Source organism: Saccopteryx leptura, chromosome 9, assembly GCF_036850995.1.
Source record: "Saccopteryx leptura isolate mSacLep1 chromosome 9, mSacLep1_pri_phased_curated, whole genome shotgun sequence".
NCBI lineage: Eukaryota > Metazoa > Chordata > Mammalia > Chiroptera > Emballonuridae > Saccopteryx > Saccopteryx leptura.
The window spans coordinates 75,032,496-75,056,126 of NC_089511.1; the positions used below are offsets into that span (position 1 = coordinate 75,032,496).

A 23,631-nucleotide genomic window follows, 5' to 3' on the forward strand; every position below is an offset into this window, starting at 1 on the left:
GGAGCTGCCAGACTTCTCATCTCTATGTTAAGCAGCATACCACACCTCCATGCCCAAGGCTTTCAGTGGGCTGCTGGATTTTTACAGATACCAAGAATAGCTATGCTTAAAAGTTGCTCCCTGGAACAGTAGGTGGCAAGAATTGAGACCTGTATGTCTGTTCCTGGGTCCTCAAAGTCCCCAACCATCCTTGTATTGCACCCCCCCCTTGGACAGAGCCCAAGGGGTAAAAACAAACCGGTGCTTACATCATAGGCTCCAGCCTTGATCTGCTGATATAGCTTGTGTTGATCCTCATCCCAGAAGGGAGGATATCCCACCAGGAGAATATACAGGATGACTCCTACAAGGCAGGACAGAGGTCACTAGGGTGAGTCACCTACTTTACTGAGGAATCAGCAAAGCCACACAGGGCTCAGAGCCACCCAGAAGGTCAAGGGCCATACCAGAGACAGGAGTGCACAGAAGCCCATAACGCCGCTGGCCCTTCCTGCTCTGCTTCCCTCCCCGTGTACCAAGCCCCTCAGGGATTCCTTTAGGTACAACCCACCCTCTCAGGTGTGAGCAAATCCCTCTGCAAGGAGGATGTACTAGAATACAGAAAGTACTTGGGGAGGAGGGTGTGATGGGAACAGCCGTCCCAGGGGCACTAACTAGAGCAGACATCGTGATTTCACATGTACCAGACATCTGTGGGACCCGCAAAGAACAGCGATGCCTCTTTCTCGCTCGAAGTCAAGGGCCCTTAACACCGAAAAGCTGAGAGTGTGGAATGGGCTTACCGCAGGCCCAGATATCCACAGGTTTTCCATAGGGATCTTTCCTCAAGACCTCAGGGGACAAGTAACCTGGGGTGCCAGCAAAACCTGTAGCAGAAGAGAGGGCAGAGGCACACTGAACCTACTTCATCTCTCTTTAAATCTGCATTAGCAATCTCCCCAAGTCCCTTCTCACTTCTAATGCTTTTGCTATATAAACTCTCAGCACATGGGCAGCAAGAGATGACAGGCGCAGCTTCTTGCAGTGCCCGGAATCTAAATCAGAGGGCCAGTCCATGTGCCTACCAGGAACTCCCCGGCCTCCCTGGGGCAGCAAACGCAGTGCTGACAACAGCTAGACTCACTGTATTGAGTCACGTAGGGCTAGTGGGGAGCTCTGCACCCTCCCTCTCCTCCAGTCTCTGAGGAGGCCAGGACCATTAAGGGTCTGGCTTCTAGTTCTGAAAGAGGAAGGCACATCAGGAAGAGGAGGAAGGGTAGGGGCTGCATTCCAGGAAGACAGGGTCACTCTTACCAAACCAAGCCTGCTGTTCTCCCTGTACTTCGATGGCTAGGCCAAAATCAGCCAGTTTGACTGCAGCACCCTTGCATTTACTTGCCAGTAGCAGGTTCTCAGGCTGTATAAGGCAAAGATAGAGCCTTGTGAGGCACCCATCCCCAGGCCCAGAGGGGAGCCTAGTTTGGGTGGGCCCTCGCAGTACCACCATCTGGCACCAGGTGGCGACAACACTTCACAGGAGGCCAAGGGGGAACTTGAGTATTACCTTCAGGTCCCGGTGGACAATGTCATGCTGGTGGATGTGGTTAACACTCTCCAGAATCTGATGTATACAGTGGCTACAAAAGCAGAACAAAAAGAAATGTCAGGGCAAGGTTAAATCACCTCATTCACAACCACATGTTGTGGACTAAAGCATGTAACTGGATCACAGGTTCACAGAAAATCACTGAAAAGTACAGTTAGAACATTGAACTTTGGACATCATGTAGTTCAACCTATTTTACAGAAGAAGAAACTGAGTCCCAGGAAGATTAAGTGTTTGTCCAGAGTCTCCCACTAGATAACAGCAAAGGAGCAACTAGAACAGGTTCTACCATGACCCCTAAAGGCCCAACACAACCCAGTTTGTTTCCAAGACACTGGAGACACTCCAGACCGCTGAGAAGAGGAAACCATCAGCCCCTCTTTCTTCTCTTTTCCCCTATGGTAACTCTGTTCTAGGAGAAGAGGCTTGTGGTGGCAACTGAGGCAGGAGTCCAGCTAAACCTAAGTTGTCTTGGGGTGGATACACTCATGTTTATTTAAACATTTATTGAGTGTCTACAGGCATTGTGCTTGGTGCCACACAAACTATAAAGAAGAATAGGGCCCAGCGCCTGCCCGAGGGGATTTTCACCCAGTAGCGGAAATAAAATGAGTAGATATATACTTTTAAGAAACAATGTACTTTTTTTTTTTAAGAATTAAAAAAAAGATTTTATTCATTCATTTTAGAGAGGAGAGAAAGAGAGAGAGAGAGAGAGAGAGAGAGAGAGAGAGAGATAGGAGGGGGGATGAACAGGAAGCATCAACTCCCATACGGCCTTTGGCCAGGCAAGCCCACGGTTTCAAATTGGGCAATCTCAGAATTCCAGGTTGATGCTTTATCCACTGCGCCACAACAGACTAGGCAAGAAACAATGTATTCAAGAGGGGTCCCAACAGAGTAACTAAGGTGCAATTCTGATCATGATTTTGCATAGACAAAGGCAAAATAAGACAGAGTCACATTCATGCCGATTCTCAAATTAGGCTGCCCAACTTCCAAACCACCCTCCCTCACTTGCAGTCAAACTCTGGGCAGTGCTGACATCTAGAGCAGCGGTAAAAACTGGGGGACAACTTTGCCTTCCAAGGGATATCTGGTAATGCCTGGAGACATTTCTGGTTGTCACAACTGGGGGGTTGGGTGCTACCGGCATCTAGAGGGTAGAGGCCAGGCATGCTTCTAAACCTCTACAATGCACAGGAGGGGGCTTCACGACAAAAAATGATGTGGCCTCAAGTGTCAGTACTGCCAAGGTTGAAGAACCCTGGCCTAGAGAAGGGAGCCCTGGCCGGCAGGTACTCCCAGGTATATGGGGCAGGTGTGTAGTGTCTGGGGATGCTGGGCTGGTGATCTGGACTTAATACTCCTTCCTAAAATCTGATATTGGGGCTTCCACAAGAGCCAAAGGGGCTATGAGGGCCCTGGAGGCTCAGCACTCCCTACAGGACACAGCCCAAGAGTAGGCCAAAGAGACTGGAAGATGGAGCTGAAGAGGCAAGTCTCCACAGAAATGTATAATTAGAACAGAGCCAGGCTAGCAGGGAGAGCCTTCTGGCCAAAAATGGCAAAAGTGCGAAGTGTCCCAGCAGAGCCAGGCCAAGCCCACTGGTACAGTCACCCCCCCCCCCCAGCTCTCCCTCCTCCTTGCCAGACTCCCTGAGCTATCATCACCACCTCCTTCCGCCCCACAGCCTGGTCCTCCCCTGTTGGCACTGGAATTCATCTCCCCATTTGAGAATTTTTCCTGAGGCTGAAGCATCTGAAGTTGATCAGCAAACACTGGCCTCTCAGAGTTGAGAAATTTGTGAGGAAGCTGACTCCCCCACTCTCCAGAGGCAGCTAGAGCTGTCACAAATGCCAGATAAGCTGCAGGCAGGATGATCAAAACCAGGTTGTAAGGACAGCACCCTCAGAGAAAATTCAGGGCTGGGGGAGGAGCCCAGGCAGGAAAGGCAAGGCAGGCCAAACAAGCGCCCAGAGCTGTGGTGTGGGAGGAATTCTGCTGTGTCACATGCAGGAGCTGCCAGGACCTCCACGGAGGGCTTGGAGCCGAGAGGTATGACAGAGGGATGGTCCTCACGGCCTGAGGAGCTCCACACCGGGGCTGCTCATGGTGGTCAAGAGACAACGTGATGAAGGCTGAGATCTCCCAGAAAGGTTCCAGCATGGATTATTAACCCTTTGGGACATAAACCATGTTTCTTCCTTCTCTGGATCATCCCCAGGATGTACACAGATTTTGTCACATGAAAGAAAGGGGACAGGGAGGGTCCCTGAGCAAGCCTACAAGTATATATAGTGCAAAAGAAAGGTATCTGTAGGGTGATGGGGTGATGGAAGACTTCTAAGAGCTTTGCAAAAACATTGATCCTCAAGTGTTGAACTTTTAACTTTTTTTTTTTTTTTTTTTTTTTTTTGGTATTTTTCCGAAGTGAGAAGCAGGGAGGCAGAGACAGACTCCCGCATGTGCCTGATGGGGATCCACCTGGCATGCCCACCAGGGGGCGATGCTCTGCCCATCTGGGGTGTTGTTCCATTGCAACCAGAGCCATTCTAGCACTTGAGGCGGAGGCCATGGAGCCATCCTCAGTGCCTGGCCAACTTTGCTCCAATGGAGCCTTGGCTGCAGGAGGGGAAGAGAGAGACAGAGAGAAAGGAGAGGGGAAGGGTGGAGAAGCAGATGGGCACTTCTCCTGTGTGCCCTGACCGAGAATCAAACCTGGAACTTCCACACATTGAGCCAACGCTCTACCGCTGAGCCAACTGGCCAGGGTCTTTTTTAACTTTTTGTATTGCCCACAGAATGCAACCTGAGTCAGACTGGGTGGTGGCGCAGTGGATGGAGCATTGAACTGGGATGCAGAGGACCCAGGTTCGAGACCCCAAGGTCGCCAGTTTGAGCACGGGCTCATCTGGTTTGAGCAAAGTTCACCAGCTTGGACCCAAGGTCGCTGGCTTGAGCAAGAGGTTACTCGGTCTGCTGAAGGCCCACGGTCAAGGCACATATGAGAAAGCAATCAATGAACAACTAAGGTGTTGCAACGAAAAACTGATGATTGATGCTCTCATCTCTGTTCCTGCCTGTCTGTCCCTCTCTCTGTTAAAAAAAAAAAAAAAAAAAAAAAAGAATGCCACTTGAGCCTAGCTCTGTAGAATCTTTATCCAGACAAAAGCTCTTCTGACTGTCCCCAAAGACAATTCACCACATAGACACAATGCCTGGCCCCCTAAGATGGCTAAGACTCACACTTGAAATATATAGGGCTCTCATCTCACCTGGCATCAGCCTCACTGTAGTATTCTCTCGCCACAATGTCTTCAAACAGCTCTCCGCCAGTAACACTGTAACCAATAAAGAGGGTTAGAGGAGGCAGTCAGTTGGCCAACCCCAGCTTCCAACAGCTAACAGTAGAACAGCTTTTAAAGAAATCCTAACTCCATATGCATTTCATCCGAGAGCCCAGAACACAGTGAATTCTTTAATGATATGGGGCTTCTCGTTGGGTAACATGGCCCCTCCCTCCCTTCTGCACATTTGTTTTTATAACCTACAGATAGCTAATACTCAGGCTAAGATGGATATACAAGGACCTAAGAGAAAATAACTGACCTACTCGGAAAGTCATCGATTTGAGACCAACGGAAACACTGAGATACAGTTGCCCAGAAAGAACAGACCTACTACTTGAAGCTGAAAAATAATGAGATTAAGGACAGAGACCCAACCCTGAAAATGCCAAAGGGGCATTTCCAGGAGGAGAAGAGTCACTTTTAAGGTATTAAACCACAATCAAAGTAGAGGAGAGACCAATTAGAGCCCAGTTTACAACTATTAAAATAAGCTACTTTTGAGTTCTCAGAACTTTTAAGGTCATGTAAAAAGCTATACCCTATTTCTCCTCTAAGGACAACACACCAAGAAACAAGAAGAAAGTATCTGTACAAGGTCAGCTGCTGGACCGACATATGACAGCAACACCACCTCCCTGGTCAGAGCCAGGGAGACAGGGTGAGCAATGGGACCCCTCAGCCACAGGCCCATTACCAGAGGAAGCTCAGAGTCCAAGCCTTTCCCCAGGCAAAGGAAAGGGACCCTTGGCAGAGGCTGAAGACCTAGTTTAGGCCTTTTTCCAAGCCTTCATTCTGAATTAGCTGAAGGGAGAGGCCCCCACACCCTCGGAGAGTGGCACTTACAGGTCAAACACGAGGTAGTGAAACCCTTCTTCAGAAATACTGTCGTGGAGGCGCACTGCAAGAGAGAAGACAGGACAGACATTAACAGAGAAAAAACTTGGAAATCCTATTCCTCTCCTCCTCAGCAGTCCCACCCCCACCCACCCGGCCAGCCTCACTGGGTGCTCTCCTGAAGGAGCAGCAGTGACAAGTGGCAGGGTGCCCAGCACTCCCCAATCCAAGGTTATGCAGCCATGGAGCAGAGAGACAACCAGACCCCAGGTTTGGTGCTCTGGCACCCACATCAGACTGCCTGAGACAAGGCAAGAGAGAGAAGCTTCACAGCTAAGAAGACAGAGAAAAGCAGGAACCTTCCCAGAGGGGCTAGTGCCAGACATGATGTGTGACCTAGGATCTAGTGATGCGCACCACTGGGGGACAGAGAATGGCAAGACGGGAGAGAGCTCTTTCAAAGAAGTAAATGGGAACAGAAGAACTAAAGGGAGGGGAAGAAGTGGGAGAGGCAGAGCCCAGCAGGAAGGCATGTGGGGCGAGAATGATGGATGGTGAGCAGGGGAGACAGCCTGCAAATTCAGGCAAAGACAATAACAACAATTATAGAAAGTGCCTATTATGTACCAGACCTGTGTAAGCCTCTTTGTATACATTCCTTATTCTACAAGCCTTTACTGAGTACCTACTATGTGCCAGACATAGTGCCTGCCTTCAAGGAGTTCATTATTCCTGATGACAACCATGAGATGATTATTACTCCCACTCTACAGGTGAGGACACAGGAGGTTCACAGACATATAGTATCTTGTGAAAGGCCAAAGATTTGGAGGGTTAAGATGTAAATCTAGCTCTGTCTCCAAAGAGTGGTCTACACCCCTGCTTCCTATAAGATGTGTGCAGTGGCCCACACACCCAGGCAATAAAATAATGGAGAAACCATTCATGAATGTTTCTACAACAGCATCACAGATGGGTCTGGGAGGCCATTGCAAGGCCCCGAACAACAGCACAGACAGACTATGGCAACTCACCAACTGCAAGAAAAGGCTAGGAAGCAGAATCCCTTCACTCCCTGCCTCCAGAGCTCTTGGGCAAAAAACCAACCTAGTGTCTTCTGAGGTCTTCTCTTCAAGCTTCTGCCCACAAAGCCACCTCTGGGTTAAATGCCAAGCTCTGAGCATCATTCTAATGCAAACACAACTCAATGCTTTGGCTGACAGTCGGCTGTTCCTGTCCCTTCCCTCACCTGAACCCTCTTGATGGGAAAACCTCTGTTCCAAAGGGCTTCCTCTAGTTGACCTTTGTGCCAACCCTCAGCAGTCTCAGGAGCACCTCACAGAGCACTTCAGGAATGGCCTGACACCAAACCAACCAGTGAAGTTCTTGGAGACAAAAAAACCACCGTTTCTCTTCCTTGGCGCGTCCCAGGCTGCCAATGGCCCTGAACAACAGCTTCCATTTCCAGGGTCAGAGCGTTTCATCAGGGCCACGGTGCCTCCCGACATCCCCTCCCCACCAAAGCGACATCAGCTGGAACAGAAAACGCAGGCACTAAGCCATCACTAGTGCCTCATGCTTCCCCTCACTTGACAAATGAGGACTCAGGCCTGCCAGAGTTTGAACCAGGGCCCAAAGGCTGTTTACACTTCCTATTGCCTACCTTGTTTGATCTGATCCATTTACTCAACCCTGAATTCCACCCCAAACTCAGTATTTCTGTGATTCACGAAAGGGCTCAAAGGCAGGTGGTACTTCTAAAATAGATCCTCCTCAAACCATTCTGTCTTGTCCTCAGGCAAACAAGCCCCGGTTCCTCTAAGGTCTGCAGATGATGGACGGAAGGAGCCACAGCCAGACCTCTGCTTCCTTCCCACCCTGACTAACCCAGCATGCTGATGCAAGCGCCCAAAGCCCTGCCACCTCCTTCTTCCCTGGGTTCCTCTGGTCTAAGTCAGTGTGGCAAGCTGAGTGCTGCTGCAGCTGCTGCTCCCTTGCTTTCAAAAGGACTTTCCACTTAATTAAAAATTTGCTATTAAAAAGCATTAAAGTGTGTAATACAAATAATCCCCTGGAAATCAGCTGTCCCAGAAGCTAAACCCCAGCTTCATTAGGGAGGTGACTAACAGCAGCAGGATGGTAAGCTTACAGGAAGAGCAGGACGGTGCTAACAACCACTCCTGGGCAGTCCTGCTGCCCATCCTGCTTTCCTGGAATGCCACCCCACCCCTCCCTAGCACAACACAGCAGAAAGTGCAGGCACCGTGCCTACACCCAGACAGAGTGACTGGCACTTGCCCTTCTCCAGGAAGGCCACACACAGAGCCCAGGTGGGAGGAAGCCGGGCAGGGAATCAGGAAAGAAACAGCAAAGGAAGACTCACCATCCCAGGCCACCCCGCCCAGAGAAGGCTCCCCTGAGACAAGGAGGGACAGGTGCGCAGGGCCCATATCTGAACAAGGCTGCTACCACTTTTGTTTTTTTCCCATTTGTAAAGAAAATTAGCAGGGAACTGAGAACAAAAGGAGAAACTTGACTGCATCACTCTAAGTGCCTACCTAGCAGGTTCTTAGTAATAATGATCCAAATGATAAGAACTAATGCGCTGTTTCTATGTGCTACGCACTGTGCCATGCTATTTTACTGAACTTTCACATTAACTCTGTGGGACAGGTACCCCTATTACCCCTATCTAATAGGAGAGAAAACTGAGGCTCCAAAGAAACTCACCCAAGGTCATACCAAGTGGCAGAATTGAGACCTGAAGCCACAACAAACTGACATCAAGATCCTTGATATTGCAGAATTGCCCATTAGGGAGTCACTTTCTCCATCCTCTTAGGCAAAGGAGCTCCAACCTGTCCGCACTAGCCCTGGCCATTCTGATTCACTCATCAGCGTCCACTCGGCACCTTCTCTGAAGCAGGCGTGGCTGTACATGCCACGGATTCGGCTGTGAAGACAAGAAATCAGGCCCTGCCACGGCGGAGCTTCCAGGTGAACAGGGAAGACAGGCTTTAAACCAGCGCTTATGCAAATACGTAACACTGTGCTGAGGGCTGTGAGAGAGAGAAGGAAAGGATGCTATGGATGTGTGCAAGGAAATAATCTCATACATTCCACAGTATTCAGCCCATTCCACAGTAACGAGAGGGCGTGAAGGCCAAAGAGGGCCAGACAAGTCTAGGAAGATCGGGGAAGGAGAGAGTGTGTATTAATTACGTTACAGAGATAAGCCTCATTATTGTTCTTTACAAACTGTGGAAGTACAGGCCCAAAAAACACCCAAACACTTTGAGTTGATGTTTCATACCTTCAAGGACTGAAAAAAGCCACAACCCAAATATTGTGGCTATTTCCAATTCTTTAAAAATCACCCAACAATATGTCATATTTTACTAACAAATTCGGGTCATAAAGCACGGAAAATATCACTGTTAATGTCTGCAGCAAAAGCACAGTAGGAAAGAGGTCCCGTGGCCAGGGGCTAGTGGGGGGCTGAGGATGCCCCCACCAAGAGTGATGGGCAGGGATTTAGGAGTTGTTTGGTCATGATCTAACTGTGTCTCCTTCTTTTCCTTTGCAACTATTTTTGCTACACTTACTGGTAGCTGAATGGGCCCTAGGCTGGAATACCTTGTGAACAGAGTTGGGGCTGGGGGTCCTAAGAGAGACCACTTCTGGCAGTTGGAATCTGTTTTCATCTTCATTTATTTCCTAGGCCTCCTTTGCTTATGAGCCCTCTCACAACAACTCCATAGAGAGGCATAAAGGAAAAAATGGAGGGACAGGCGGGTGAAATAATGTGCCGCAAGTCACAGTTACTAACCAGCAAGTCCCCAATTCAAACCTGGATTTGACACCAAAGCCACCAACCTTGACTTCTCCACGTACATGGTCCACAGACCGGCATGGTGAGCATCTCTTAGAGACACGAGGAAGCTCAGGTCCACCCCAGACCTACTGAATCAGATCTGAATCTTTTTTTTTTTTATTCATTTTTAGAGAGGAGAGAGAGAGAGGAAGAGAGAGAGACAGAGAGGGAGAGAGAGGAGAGAGAGAGACAGAGAGAGAGAAGGGGGGAGGAGCTGGAAGCATCAACTCCCATATGTGCCTTGACCAGGCAAGCCCAGGGTTTCGAACCGGCAACCTCAGCATTTCCAGGTCGACACTTTATCCACTGCGCCACCACAGGTCAGGCAGATCTGAATCTTAACATGATCTCTAGGTCATCTGTGGGCACAGAAAAGATTGAGAAGTGCTGCTCTGAACCACAAGGCTAGACTACGATTGAAACTGCAGGAGCAGCTCAGCAGGAAGCAAAGCAGAGTCTATTCATCACAGGAATTCAGAGCAGGGAGCAAGCAGATCAGAGGTGGGACACACTCCATTCAAACTACGATCAGCACTCCGGCTGTCTTCTCCGCTCAACTCCACACCTCTGGCCACTCTCCTAGGGCTGGTTTAGGTTCTGCAGTATGCCTCACAACCAAGAGGCTTTAAAAAAATTAATAGACTTTAGAGCAATTTGGGTTCACAGCAAAACTGAGCAGACAGTACACAGAGCTCCCACATACCCTCTGTCCCCACATATGCACAGCCTCCTCCACTATCCACATCCCCCGCCAGACTGGTACAATTGTTATAATCGATGAACTTACACGGATACATCAGTGTCACCCAGAGTCCACAGTTGACATTACAGTCCACTCTTCCAACAGACTTTTAACTACCAGGACAATATCTATTAGGGAATAAACCTGGGGACACCTGGCTCCTTGCTTTGCACCAAATACCTGTGTGAGTGTGACAGCAGCCAGCGTTTGACCGTGAGCTCTTTGCTCAGCTTCCTCAACGCTGCACTACTCTCAGCTGGTCCACTTGCATCCCTGTGGGATGGAGTTAAAGATGCGGAGCCAAAAGGGCCACAGCTCTGAGGATGGAGCAGTGGAGAGACGAGAGGAATACCGAATCAGGGGAACAAAACGGCCTCCTTTCCAGCCACAAGCCAGGCCAGGATCCATGGTAACCCCCGGCCTCCTTGGACCCATCACTCTGCCGTATCTCCAGGAGCTCTGGTTCTCACTGGAAGCAGACAGCCTGGCTAACAGGCTCTCCCAGGACACAGTCCTGGCTCACCCTTTCCTCTCCTTGCCCTTGACTCCAGAATAGGGCTTCAGACCAACATCCGGCAGGATCTGGGAGAGACATGAGATGGAAGCACAGTTCTAGGCAATCAGGTCCTGACAAAGTGAGTGTGACTTGCTGGCCTTTCCTGGGTCCTGCTGTCTCCCTAACAGAGCAGGGGGCTAGGGCAGATGGCCTCTCCGTCTGCCTTAAGTCTGAGTTGGGGGCAGAGGGTACAAAGAAAGGGCCAGCTAACAAACCAAGTCAAGTCTAAAAGGTCAAAAAGTATATATTTAATTTCTATAAATAAAGTTTTAAAAGGTTAGAACTTATTTTGTCAGAACCCCATTTTTTTGTCGCCCTGGTCGTTTCTCAGTTGTCTTCATCTTGCCCCAACCATCCTGTGGTCAACCACAGCTGGGCAGCAGGTGATGCAGACCCGGTCTGCCTCCTGCCTCATCTCCCCGCTGTCCTCCCTCCCCCACCACTGCTGTACAGACTGGTCACACAGCATAAGGAAAGGCAGTTGCTGTCCTCAGACCCTGAGACCCAGAACTAAACACGAAATAAATGCCTCCGTGCTTGTGCATGGCTTTAGTTCCCCACAAGCTCTTCCTCCATGTTCTAGAGCTTCCAGGTCGGAGGTCACAGCTCACAAAGCCTACAGGCACCACACAGGCAGTGCAAACACGAGAGAATAGGGAGGGACAGGACAGTGGCCAGTGGGCCAAGGAGCTGCCACTATCGAGCCCCAGCTGATTCTGGCCATGTGTAGAGTGGGCTCAGCAGAACCAAGCCTTCTGCTTGGAAAGACTAGGAAACAATTCCTTTCAAAATGGGAAATCTCATTTTTAAATACTTACTGGAGAATAATAAAAATACTTTTGGACCACTGAGCCAGCCAGATCAAACACGCCAGAATTTGTGAATGTTCTTCTAGGTGTTCCTCTGTGTAGGGCCTCTCCTAGGCAAGGCAACCCTGGTCCCCACTGTGCTGTCTGCAGGCATGAGTCTAACTTCAGGAGATTGCCCAGGAGCCTCCATAGTTCCAAGCCCAAAACCTGTCGGCTCAGAGGTGTTGGCTCCATGGAACACACTGCACCAGGCAGAGCTGAGCACTGGCTATGCCAATCTGCTTCGGTTGTAATCCAAGCTGCTGATTGTGATCTATAAAGCCCTGCATGGTTGGGGTTCTGGTTACCTCAGAGCTGCTCCTTTCCCCTCGGGCTAGAGTGCGACCTCAGCTCTCCCACGTAATAGCTCACGTGAAGCATTCTAGCCGGAGATCTGGGAAGCCAGAGGCTGAGTAGCTTTGGAGGAAGCACAAGCTTCAGCAAGTCACCTCCCAGCCCCGGCCGCCAGCAGAGTAGAGTGGGTGGCCTCTGGGCACTGTGGGAGCCCCCATATTTAGGCCATGCCTGAGGAGCAGGGAACACACGTTGTTTTTCATGATGGCTCAGGGCTTTCAGGGAAACCTAGGAGATGCTCCTTGCTCTGCCTCAAGTCAAGACTGGGTTTCTGCTCAGACACTGCAGCCAGCACCGTTTCTGTCCTCCCTGCGAGAAGCACCAAATCAGGGCCAACGCTTTTGGCAAAGATGATTTCAGCTGAATAATGTAAAACTGAGCCGAGTGGGCTGTGGCAGGCAAACCTCCTCGGGCTTTAGAACAACCAACAATGTGCTCTTGTCCCCCCAAGTCAGGGTGGGAGCAGGGAGAAATCCTCTTCATTTCTCCTCCTTCCCCATCTGAGAGGCTCCTGCCATCCCTTCTCCAGAGAAGCCAGGCGGGTAGGCAGCTTGCTCTCCTGGCTCTGGGGAATACAAACAGGAGCACCATGGAAACCCCCAGAGTGTGCGCGACACTGCGACAGGAACAAAACTCTTTCAAGTCCAGAAACAAAATCCGGACCCTTTTATGACAGTCATGGAAGGCCCCTGGTGAGGAACGCTGGCAGGCTACTAGCCCAAGACTCACACGCTGAGGACCTTGGACCTCAGCCCAAAGACAGAAGGAGCAGGGAAGAAAGGGAGTCTGAAGCCTGTTCTGATACTTCACATCCCAGCCCTGAGGTGGCACTGCAGGCACAGGGACATCCAGGTCTCAAAACCAGAATGCCCCAGAATTCTGAGGAAGAACCACTGCTTTCCCACTTGGGAAAAACAAGACATCAGGCAAAGGCCAAGGGACAGGAGTCTCATATACAAAAGCAGCGGATCTCTGTTCTTACCCCGGCTACAAAACGCCCGAGAAACACTCTAGACCAGCGCACTTACCAATGTTGGGATGTTTCAAAAGTCGGCATATCCGGGCCTCACGTTCTAGTTTCTGGTGATCTAAAGCAGAGGAGAGAAACCAAAAGCTATCAAGCATCCTTTCGGTTTGTGGCCACCTGGCTATTCATACTCCTTCAATTCCTAGGCAACAACTATGCACTGTTTACAATTTGCTGAATTAATGCAGCAAGTCACAGTAATGCTGGAGACAGGTGCTCTGACCGCCTTTTCCAGATGAGGAAATGCCTTACGAAAGCACCTCAAGGTAGTGAGTGGCAGAGCCAGGATTTAAATCCAAGTCTTCAACTAAACTCTGGCACTCTTTCTACTACTGCAGGGATTTCATTGGGCCAGGGTGTCCAAACTCTCTTTCTTATAAGAATTACTAATAAGAGCCAAGTTTCATTGAGCATCGACTATATGACCAGGCACTGTGCTAGGAGTTTTGCATATATTCTCTACTTTAGTCTTTTTTTGTATAAGACATGACTTTATTGGCCTTTGGGGGGAATCTGGTTTTAGGGGGAATCACCAGCGCATCACAACTGAGCCATTAATCTTGTAGCTTGGTCAACATTCACTGATCTGTTTTCATGACACTGCTGAGGACTCAGCTGTTTCTGCAGAGGCTCCAGGGAAAGGCCTTGGAGAAGTGGGCGAGCTCCTTCTGCATATATATATGAACCTTCTCATCCTTCACCATGTTTCTCTTCTTAAGCTTAGTGGTAACTGGTTTTGCTTTACTTTTACCCTTAAAGTTTTTCTAGCTGGCTATTTGAAACACACTCCTGGGCTTCTGCCCTTTTGGTTTGCTCTTGGCCATTGTCTCCAGCTCCAGGTTACACCATAGGCACGCGCAGGACTGTCTACTTTAGTCTTTACAGCAACCCTAAGACATAACGGTGCCGACAACAAAGATGATGATGATTTGAAAATATAATAATAGGTAACATTTACTGAAAGGTTACTTCTACGCCAGGCAGATACATTTTTTAAAAACATTTTTAGATTTTATTTATTCATTTGTAGAGAAAGAGGAGAGAGAGAGAAAGAGAGAGAGGAAGAGAGAGAAGGAGGAGCAGGAAGCATCAACTCCCATATGTACCTTGACCAGGCAAACCCAGGGTTTTGAACTGGTGACCTCAGCGTTCCAGGTCAATGCTTTATCCACTGCGCCACCACAGGTCAGGCCAGATACATTTTTTAATTGATCCTTATAACAACTCTAATGAGGTTGGTACTACTCTGATGCCCATTTTACAGAAATCCTGTTTCTCCCCAGGATCCTCTTGACCACCTCTTGTTGGGGCACTCAGACTCTGAGGTTCCTCTACTTTGGTGAAATGACCAGAATCAAGAGTCCCCAGATCCAAGTGAGCTGTGCTGGTCATGGTCACTTCTGTCCTCCAGAAGGCAGAGCTCCAGGATGTAGAACAAGACAATACTGCTACTCAAAGCAAGGTGGCCTAGAAGCCCTCCCCACTCCCCTTGCTGGAATCCTGCCCAAAATTACCTCCTTCACAAAGTTGTCCCTGTTCCTCTTGGTAGACATCACTTTCTCCCCTTTGACAACTCTCCCATCTACCATGGAATCTCTTATAATCCTCAGTATCATATATCAGTTTTTCAGTCACAAGCTCTTCAAAGAGAGAGACCTTTCTGAGTGGTGCTTTCTAGAGTTCTTTTCCTAATAGGGGCTTAATAAAGGTTTATCAGTAACATCAACAGTAGTAGTAATAACTATTATTTACTAAGGATTTACTACATACCAGGTAGAGGCATGGATTATCTTATTTCATCCTCACAGAAATCCTGTGAATGGCCCTGGCCAGCTGGCTCAGTGGATAGAGCGTTGTTTGCCCAGTGTACAGATGTCCCGGGTTTGATCCCTGGTCAGGGCACACATGAGAAGCGACCATCTGCTTCTTTCCCCATCCCTCTCCCCCTCCTCTCTCTCTTCCCATAGCCAGTGGCTTGACTGATTCGAGCATTGGCCCCAGGCACTGAAGATAGCTCGGTTGACCCAAGCATCAGCCCCAAATGGGGTTGGCTGGTGGATCCCAGTCAGGGTGCATGAGGGAGTCTGTCTATCTCCCCTCCTCTCACTTAAAAGAAAAAAAAATCCTGTGAAGTAGGGAATTAATTAACTCCACTCCATTACAAATGAGGAAACTGAGGCTTAACCAGTTAAAGTAACTGCCCAGGGTCACACAAACAGTGGGTACAGGTGGTCTGAGCCTAGAACCCTCTTTCTCCATTGCTATGCTATGATGACAAGATAAAGAAAAGTGAGAGCATCAAGTAAAGACTCTAGGCTTTGGGGGACACATTCAAGTTTACCCCAATATCTCTAGGCCTAGGCAGATGCATTCTGCATTCACATCTATACCTACCAAGTGATTCCTGCCTCCCTTGCTAGGGGCTTCTGCCCACCCGACTTCTTAAGCAGCAAAGAGCCTCTGTAAAGCCTCCCATGATCGTCACAATATGGGTGGGTTCTATGACTGTCCCTACTTCACAGATGACGAAACTGAGGCCCAGAGAAGTCAAATAACTTGCCTGAGGTCTAACAGCAGTAGAGGGCTAGCACTGGGATTCAAACTCAGGCCTCTCTGAGGTAACCTAGTCTGAGATAAGTAGGGATTATAGACAAGAACAAACTCATTTATTGTTTCACCAACCACCCCCAGCTTTGTGCTAAACTTTCCCTCTACCAGCTCTGCTTTGTGGAAGTAGGAGGCAGGGGCAGGCAGAGATCAGTTCCTGCTGTCCAGCTAATCCATCCCCGCTGCCCAGAGATCTGGGTCAGGCCTTCCTGCCCAGCCTCGGGCTGGGCTTGACCACTGACCAGGATGTAGCCAGAAGAACCCCAGGAAGCCCCACATTCCCATATAATCCAGAACCCCCAGTCCTGTCCCAGGGACCTGCAGAAGGTGATGTAGTCAAGGAAGCAGCAACAGTCCTGCCTGGTGCAGGGGGACTTGTGTCTTCCAGATCTGGGAGGATGTCAGAGCCAATCCACCTTCCTCCTGCCCCCAGACTTGGGGTTGATGGTACCAAGCGTGCCAGCCTTCTTTCTGACCGCTCACCTGAACAGCCGAAAACCCCCAGCCCTGGGCTTGGCTGCCTGGGCAGGTGCAGGACAGCATCTTACTATACAGAGGTGGCAGCTGAGGGGAAGGCCCAGAAGATTAATGTTTATCTCCTCCCTAAGTCTCTTACTGGCTAATGGTTACACCTCGCAACAGCAACAGGACTAAAAATAAGGGTGCTCTAGCTTTATCAGTGACTCAGGGTGGGAAGAGGAGAGATACAGATTCAGGTTCCTGGCTCCTCAAAGGAGTTGCTCAGCGTCCAGAGGGTTTGTGTCAGTCACTTAGTTCGACCCTAACTCCAAGGAAGTGAGCTCTATATTCTAGGCGAAGCTTATGTCTTCTCTAAACCGTGGGCTGTGCCTTGGTCCTTGCTCTGATCCTTAGCCATGGAGTCACACCATTAACACATCAGTTTTAGAGTCACACAGTCCCAGATTGAATCCCAGCACTGCCATGTTGGGCAAGTTATTCAACCCATCTGAGCCTCATTCATTCATTCATTCATTCATTCATTCAAAATATTACAGCCTGACCAGGCGGTGTTGCAGTGGATAGGGCGTCGGACTGGGATGCAGAGGACCCAGGTTCGAGACCCCAAGGTTGCCAGTTTGAGCGCAGGTTCATCTGGTTTGGGCAAGGCTCACCAGCTTGGACCCAGGGTCGCTGGCTTGAGCAAAGGGGTTACTCGGTCTGCTGTAGCCCCACGGTCAGGGCACATATGAGAGAGTAATCAATGAACAACTAAGGTGTTGCAGTGAAAAACTAATGATTGATCTCTCTTCATTCCTGTCTGTCTGTCTCTATCTATCCTTCTCTCTGACTCTCTCTCTCTGTCTCTGTAAAAAAAATAAATTAAAAAAATATATTACAGAGGCTATGTGATAGGCACTGTTCTAGATATTAGATGTTGGGGACATAGGACTAAACAAAACAGACAAAAATCCCTGCTTATATGGAACTAATACTCTGGGGCTGGGCTGAGGGAAGGGACAGACAGTAAGAACTGGATGGCACGATAGATGCTGTGGCAAGTGCTGGGCAGAAAAATCAAACAGGGAAGGGGGAAAGGATACAGGGTGGTCAGGAAAGCCTCAGCAAGGAGGTGACATCCGATTAGGACACAAAGGAGGTGAGACAGTGAGCCAGCCACATTATTTTGGGAAAAGTGTCCTCACTTCTTAAATGGAGGCAGTGCCCTGGCCAGATAGCTCAGTTGGTTAGAGCATCATCCTGATATGCCAAGTTGCAGGTTTAATTCCTGGTCAGGGAACATACAAGAATCAACCAGTGAATGCATAAATAAGTGAAACAACAAACTGATGTTTCTCTCTCTCTAAAACTCAATAAATATAAAATTTTTATAAATAAAATAAAGTGGAGGCCGCAATATCTGTGAATTAAATGTTACTGGGTAAGCACTCAGCATGGTGCCTAGCGCACAAGGAAGAACCTCCTATCAAAGGGCCCAGTGATAAGATGGACAAGGCCAACCAGATGGGACTTGTGGCCATGGCTATTAGCAGGAACAAGGAGAGAGCTGGACTTACTCTCCCCTAGCCTGGACTGGCACAGAGTACACAGCACACCAACTGTACCCTCCAACCCAGCTCCATCAGCCTTCCTGGCCGTGAGGCTGTTCCTCAGCCCCTCGGTCTACAGCCTGCAGGTGAAGGTTAGTAACGAGGGCTCTTCAGAGAGAGTGTAGCCCAGGAAGTGCTGCTGCCCGTGGGATTCTTCCTCTTCACTGGCCTCAGTCTCGCCAGCTGTGGCACCCAGCCATCCAGCTCTGCTCAACGAGCTGTGCGGTTTCTGCCTACCACACTGGCCCCTGCCTCCTTCCGCCACGCACAGCCAGCCAGCGCCTCAGCCTCTCCAGCTGTTGTCTCCTGCCCCTTTCCCACACACTTTCTGTCCTTAATCCCCTCCACGACTTGTCCCTGTCTAGGAAAAAGCAGGGCTCCGCCCCAGCAGCAGCAGGATTCAGGAACAAGTGTGGTTTGTAAAGCATCTTTCCCAACAGCAAGAGCTGTCCCAGCCAAACACAGTAGCATCCCCAACCCTAAAAGGGATGAGGCCCCTGGACTGTCACGGTCTATAGTGGTAGGTCCCGGCCCTGGCTCAACATCCCAAGGTGGTAACACAGCAGCTGCTCTTGTCACAAAGGCGGCCTTCTTCCTGGAGACGCACCTCCTCCCAGTGACCACTGAGCTCACTGCTCCTAGGGAGCAGCTTAGCCCTTCCAGGGCTGACCTTCTTCCCACCCACCTTTCCACCAGGCCTGTCCCCGCCCCTCCCCATGGTCTACCCACCCCCCTTCCTGTTTGACAAGAGCCACTTCCCGCTTTTGCACAGGGCCACTTCCTGCCTGCCTGTGTGCTACTGCCATGGAGAGGCCCACCCCTGCCGGCCTTCAGCCCAGTTCCAACCACCGCCCTCTGCAAGGTTTTCCCCCTCAAGAGCAGAGGTGGCAACAGGAGCAGAAAGCAGAAGCAGATGTTATCAAGGGCTGACTTCAGGCTTTCCCCAGCAGCTCACCGAGGGCAGAGCCAGTCCCTGAAACCAAAGGCCCCTGGAGGCCTTGCCTCTCCCACCTTCTGCCCAAGGGCTTCAAGACTTGGGCCAGGGCTCCACAAAAGACAGGTACCCTTCACAGAAAGGGCAGCAAGGAGTGGCCAGATGTGTCAAGGGAGGCAGAAAAGAGACAGTAAAGAAACAGCATGCAGCAAAGGGGAATGCAGAGCCCTAGTACCATCTTTCCCCTCGGACTCCAGGAGAAAAGCCTACACCAAATGCACTTTCCTTCCCCCGCAGGATCAGGGACAAGGAAAGGCTGGCCACTGATTCTACACAGCCCTATGGGGATGTGCCCGCTGATTTAGTGACATTTCTGTAAAACCACAAATGTCAACACTAGCTTCATATAAGATTCCGCTGCCACCTATACATACAACCTTCTGCAATTGGGAATGGACACAGAGCCCCAACTCTGGCTATGAGGACCCTCCTCAATCCAGTCTGGATGATACCCTTGACTTTTCAGAGGGTATTTCAAACGTTTGTGAGAAGCTTCCTACAGCCCCACCAATTTCAGATGTTCAGTGTGGAGCGACTGCCACTTGCTGCTCTCCCCAGTGTCTCCCCTCCTTCCTAAGCAGCAGAGGCCCCTGCAAGCCTCATGAGGCCTCACTCTGTGGGGTAGAAACAAGGGCACTGGAGGGATGTGGTGTCATAATTCACGTTCTCCAGCCACTTATAAACAGCCCCTGGCCTTGGGCACTGACCAGCCGGAATCCCAAGCCAGAGTCCCATTTCCCTCACCCTGACACTGCGGCGCCACACTCCTTCCTCTTTGAATCTCACTATAAAGGTGCAAAGAGTCTCCAATTAAAAAAGGAAAGTCCATCCACCAAGTAAGGGCAGGAGGCATGGCTTCTATCTCCTTCACACCCACACACCCGGGAACTAGCCGAGGGCTGAATACAGTGGGACAGGGCCTGACACGTGCCATGTGAATACCACGTGAACACCAAGGCTCTGTCCTTTAAATCGTAATCCTCCCCTTCTCTTCAGTCTGAACTCAGGCAGTTTTAAGCAAGCAACATAAAAACCTGAGCCCCTGCTTTGGCCTTTGGATCTTTTATTTTATTTTTTAACAGAGACAGAGAGTGAGTCAGAGAGAGGGATAGATAGGGACAGACAGACAGGAACGGAGAGAGATGAGAAGCATCAATCATTAGTTTTTCATTGCGCGTTGCAACACCTTAGTTGTTCATTGATTGCTTTCTCATACGTGCCTTGACCACGGGCCTTCAGCAGACCAAGTAACCCCTTGCTGGAGCCAGCGACCTTGGGTTCAAGCTGGTGAGCTTTTGCTCAAACCAGAGGAGCCCGCGCTCAAGCTGGTGACCTCAGGGTCTCGAACCTGGGTCGTCTGCATCCCAGTCCGACGCTCTATCCACTGCGCCACCGCCTGGTCAGGCTGGCCTTTGGATCTTAAGACAATAGAAGCTTTAACTAAGGAAGCAAAGGAGAGAGGTACCAAGAAGTGCCCCACAGCAAGAGCCTCCCAAACTAGCTTGGACAGAGAAAATCCCCATGGGGTCACTAGCAAGCCCCAAGAAGGCAAGGTTCTGCCTCTGGGCACTCTGGCCGCTTTTAAGGGCCAGAACAGGGTCAGCCACTGAGTTCTCCATGCCCCCAGCAAGGCTCTGGGTGCCTGCAGCCTTTGCCCACTGTTTTGGTGACATTTCCTTCATGGTAACCAGCCCCAAGTAAAACATCCCAGGAAGCAGCCCCTAAAAATAGCTCCTCCCAGGGCAGCAGCAAGCAGGGGGGAGGGGAAAGTAAGGGAGAGGGAAAAAGGGGAGCAGATGGGAAGCTCCAGGGGCTGCTGGGGCCCAGGAAGTAGAGATGGTGTTGGGGGGAGTGGCTGGAAATCTCCTCACCACAGAGGGGCTGTACCCAGAGAGGTGGGTACAGAAAAGAGCAAGGCCGCAGCCAGCAGAAAGGAGACGTTTGCTCCACTGGGCTGAGAGCTCTGGAGAGGTGTGGAGTGATATATCAGGATTCACCACAGCAACAAAATACCCAGAATCTGTGTTTTAAAGGGAGGAGCCAAGGGGTAAGCGAAGACCACACCACTTAAAGATACTGGGGTCTGAACACTGGCAAAATCCTTGCCATATCTACGGCTCAAAACAAACAAAACTTTCATTTCGTGCCTTGGTTTCCCCAGTGGCTCTGGGGCAGATCTTTCTGGCCATGGGGAGATGACAAAGGGCCTTCACTGAGAGGCACTCAAGAAGTGCCAAGTGCCCATCTCTTCCTGTCACCACCCTTTTGGCACCCATGGGATCAGGCACTTGTCGGCCTGCCAAGGCTGTCCAGAGAGCAGCAGGCAAGGGGATGGGGGCAGGAGCCTATCACACCCACTCCTCTCCTGCCCCATCTCCAGCCTCAGCAGAGAATGGGGTCAGCCGCTCACCGCTAGGGTTCCAGCACAGCCTTGAAGCTGGAAGCCACAGCTTCTGCCAAAGGACCAGAGCAAGCAGCGGGAAGAAAGCAGGAGCCTCTTCTATGAGATGGGATCATCTTCCAACCTCCATCCCCACCCCATGATGCCAGCACCCAAAGTCACTCTGGGAAGGTGAATGGGAGGGCCAGGTGATAGGCTAGTGTTGTACAAGCTAAATCACAGCTCACGGCATGACTATATGAAACTGGCCCAGCATAAGCTTTGGCACAGAGAAGGGACCTCCAGGCTGCTTCCTCAACCACTTGGAAGGAAGAGTCAGAGCTCTGTCACTTATATACAGGATGTCCATTCCTCTGTCAACAAAAAATGGCCTGTTTTATGCTTAGGAGGAAAGCGTGGTGTTGCGTACAGCCTCCTTCAATGTTCCCTCAGGTTCCAGAGTCCCAGCGTCCCGGTGCTGCATGGATTTTCCCTCCCTTCCCCCCCCCCCCCCCTCACTGCTGCTTCACCCTCCCCACGCTTCATCCAGATCCTTAACAGGACTCTCCTCACTGGAGATACCACAGGGGACACAAATGTCATGGGGGCTACTCAGGCCAACACTGAAGGGGTGGGGACTCCTCTCAGCTGGCACCACCCAAGGGGATCCTGTTTCAGTCCCCAGGGCCAGCTGGACCCAGAAAGGGACAGCCTTTGCCCTTCTGGTGGCCAACATACCACAACCCCAGCCACTCAGCTTGCCACAGCCTTGAACACAGACTGACACCCCAATCTGGGAGCTCAGAAGGAGGCCCCAAATCAAAGAACAGCCCATGTGCACAGATGGCCACATACCAGCAGAGACGCCACCTGGAAAAGGCTGGGTTAAGGTGTGTCTGGTAAATCTCAGAAAGCACAGCAAGAGTAATTGTCACCACTGTTGCTGATTTTAGATGGCCTTTCTCAAAGTGTGGCTCAGAGATCACTTGCCATGTAGATTCCGGAACCACACTCCCAACCCTCAGAAGCAGAATCTCTGTAAGTAGGACCCAGGAATATGCATTTTAATTTGTACCTGAGGTGGTCCTTATACACACTGAAATTGAAAATCACTGCTTTGAGAAGTGCCAACATTGCCCTAGAAGGTCGTTAATGACGGGAGCATAAGCTACACTGTCTTCCTACATCTCCCACCGGCACTATGCTCCAAGCCCAGCTCTTCAGTCTCATCTGTCCTCCCCAACAGCTGTGTCAGGCCTACAGGCTGGCTCCATGGAGCAGAAAAGGGGAGCCCAAGCCAGTACCAGGGTATAAGAGTTCCAGCAACTTGGCTCTGAGGTCCCTGAGAGCCAAAGCCAAAAGGCAACCATGACAGGTTATATAGTTATTTTAATTTATTCATTCAACACATAGATGCTCTGTACGTAATGGGTACTTTGCAAGGCCCTGCTCATACAGAAGTAAAGAAACAGTTATGGTTCCTACCCTTACCTCCCAGGTCCTCAGTGAGAGGAAAGCTTTTGCTTACATTTAGCTTCAACAGAAATTTCTTCACATAGGTTATACAGACTAAATAAATCAAGAACTGTAACAGATTGCAAATATTGTTGCTAGTAGCATCTCTTAGTAAGGCCCCATATTCATCATACTAAAAGCAATTGGAACATAGATAAATGGTCTAAATACAGAGGTTTCTTATGTTGCTAATTGTCTCAAGAATAAATCCTAAACTATATAGAAAAAAGGACCATCTACCCCTCAACTGTAGCAATATGGGGAAACGTTTTGGATGTAAGCAAGAGAGCAGGATATAAAATATTATGCTCCATGAGGTGAAAATCTATATGCATATGAATAAAGAAGGGAATATGAAGATTTAAAAATAAAAAAAGACATAAGGGCTCAGGCTCCTTAAGAGGGTGCTCTTAAATCTTAAAATAACGACTTATCATTGCCATCACCTGGCCCACTAGCTCCTGCATCCAAGCCTATTTTAAATGCCTCCTTCAGCCTAGCAGAGAGCTCAGCTTGGAACCATGGCTTCCCTTAAGAGCTCAAACTCCAAACCTATTGCTGTTCCAAAGCAGATGGAGTGACGTTATGTGACTTTCAGTGACTTTTATGTAGACAGGCCCACAGACAAAGACAGTGTTCAACTGACAGCCAAATGAACCCCCTACTTGCAACCTACCCACCAATGTGGGCCTGAGGCCACAATGACAAGAAACAACAGAGCAAAAGAAGGATTCCATCCAGATCCCACCCCCCAGAAGGCCAGGTGATCTCTCCTCGTGCCTCCAGGGCCACCTCACCATGAATGCCAAGGAGAAGCAGCTATCAGCTGCTCTTTCTTTCCTTTCGGTTTGCAGCGCTGAGAATCACAAACAAGAAAGAAAACAGGCAGGGA

The 23,631-nt window shown here is 49.9% G+C and overlaps 1 protein-coding gene and 1 pseudogene across 19 annotated transcripts in view; both read right to left on the reverse strand.

Moving 5' to 3' along the window:
• Positions 1-23,631, reverse strand: part of CAMK2G (calcium/calmodulin dependent protein kinase II gamma) — a 59,634-nt gene that overhangs the window by 32,043 nt on the left and 3,960 nt on the right. For 17 of the 19 annotated variants that reach the window (XM_066349831.1, XM_066349824.1, XM_066349832.1 and 14 more), the window contains exons 3-9: positions 13,176-13,235; positions 5,783-5,837; positions 4,865-4,930; positions 1,544-1,616; positions 1,294-1,396; positions 783-866; positions 249-343 (exon numbers count right to left, since the gene is read on the reverse strand). In XM_066349831.1, coding sequence (XP_066205928.1) covers positions 249-343; positions 783-866; positions 1,294-1,396; positions 1,544-1,616; positions 4,865-4,930; positions 5,783-5,837; positions 13,176-13,235 — 536 coding nt within the window. Of the gene's footprint in view, positions 1-248; positions 344-782; positions 867-1,293; positions 1,397-1,543; positions 1,617-4,864; positions 4,931-5,782; positions 5,838-8,503; positions 8,700-13,175; positions 13,236-23,631 lie in introns of those variants that run through there. The other 2 variants (XM_066349828.1, XM_066349817.1) reach the window with 2 other exon arrangements.
• LOC136381285 (ribosomal biogenesis factor-like) lies at positions 13,681-14,002 on the reverse strand (annotated as a pseudogene).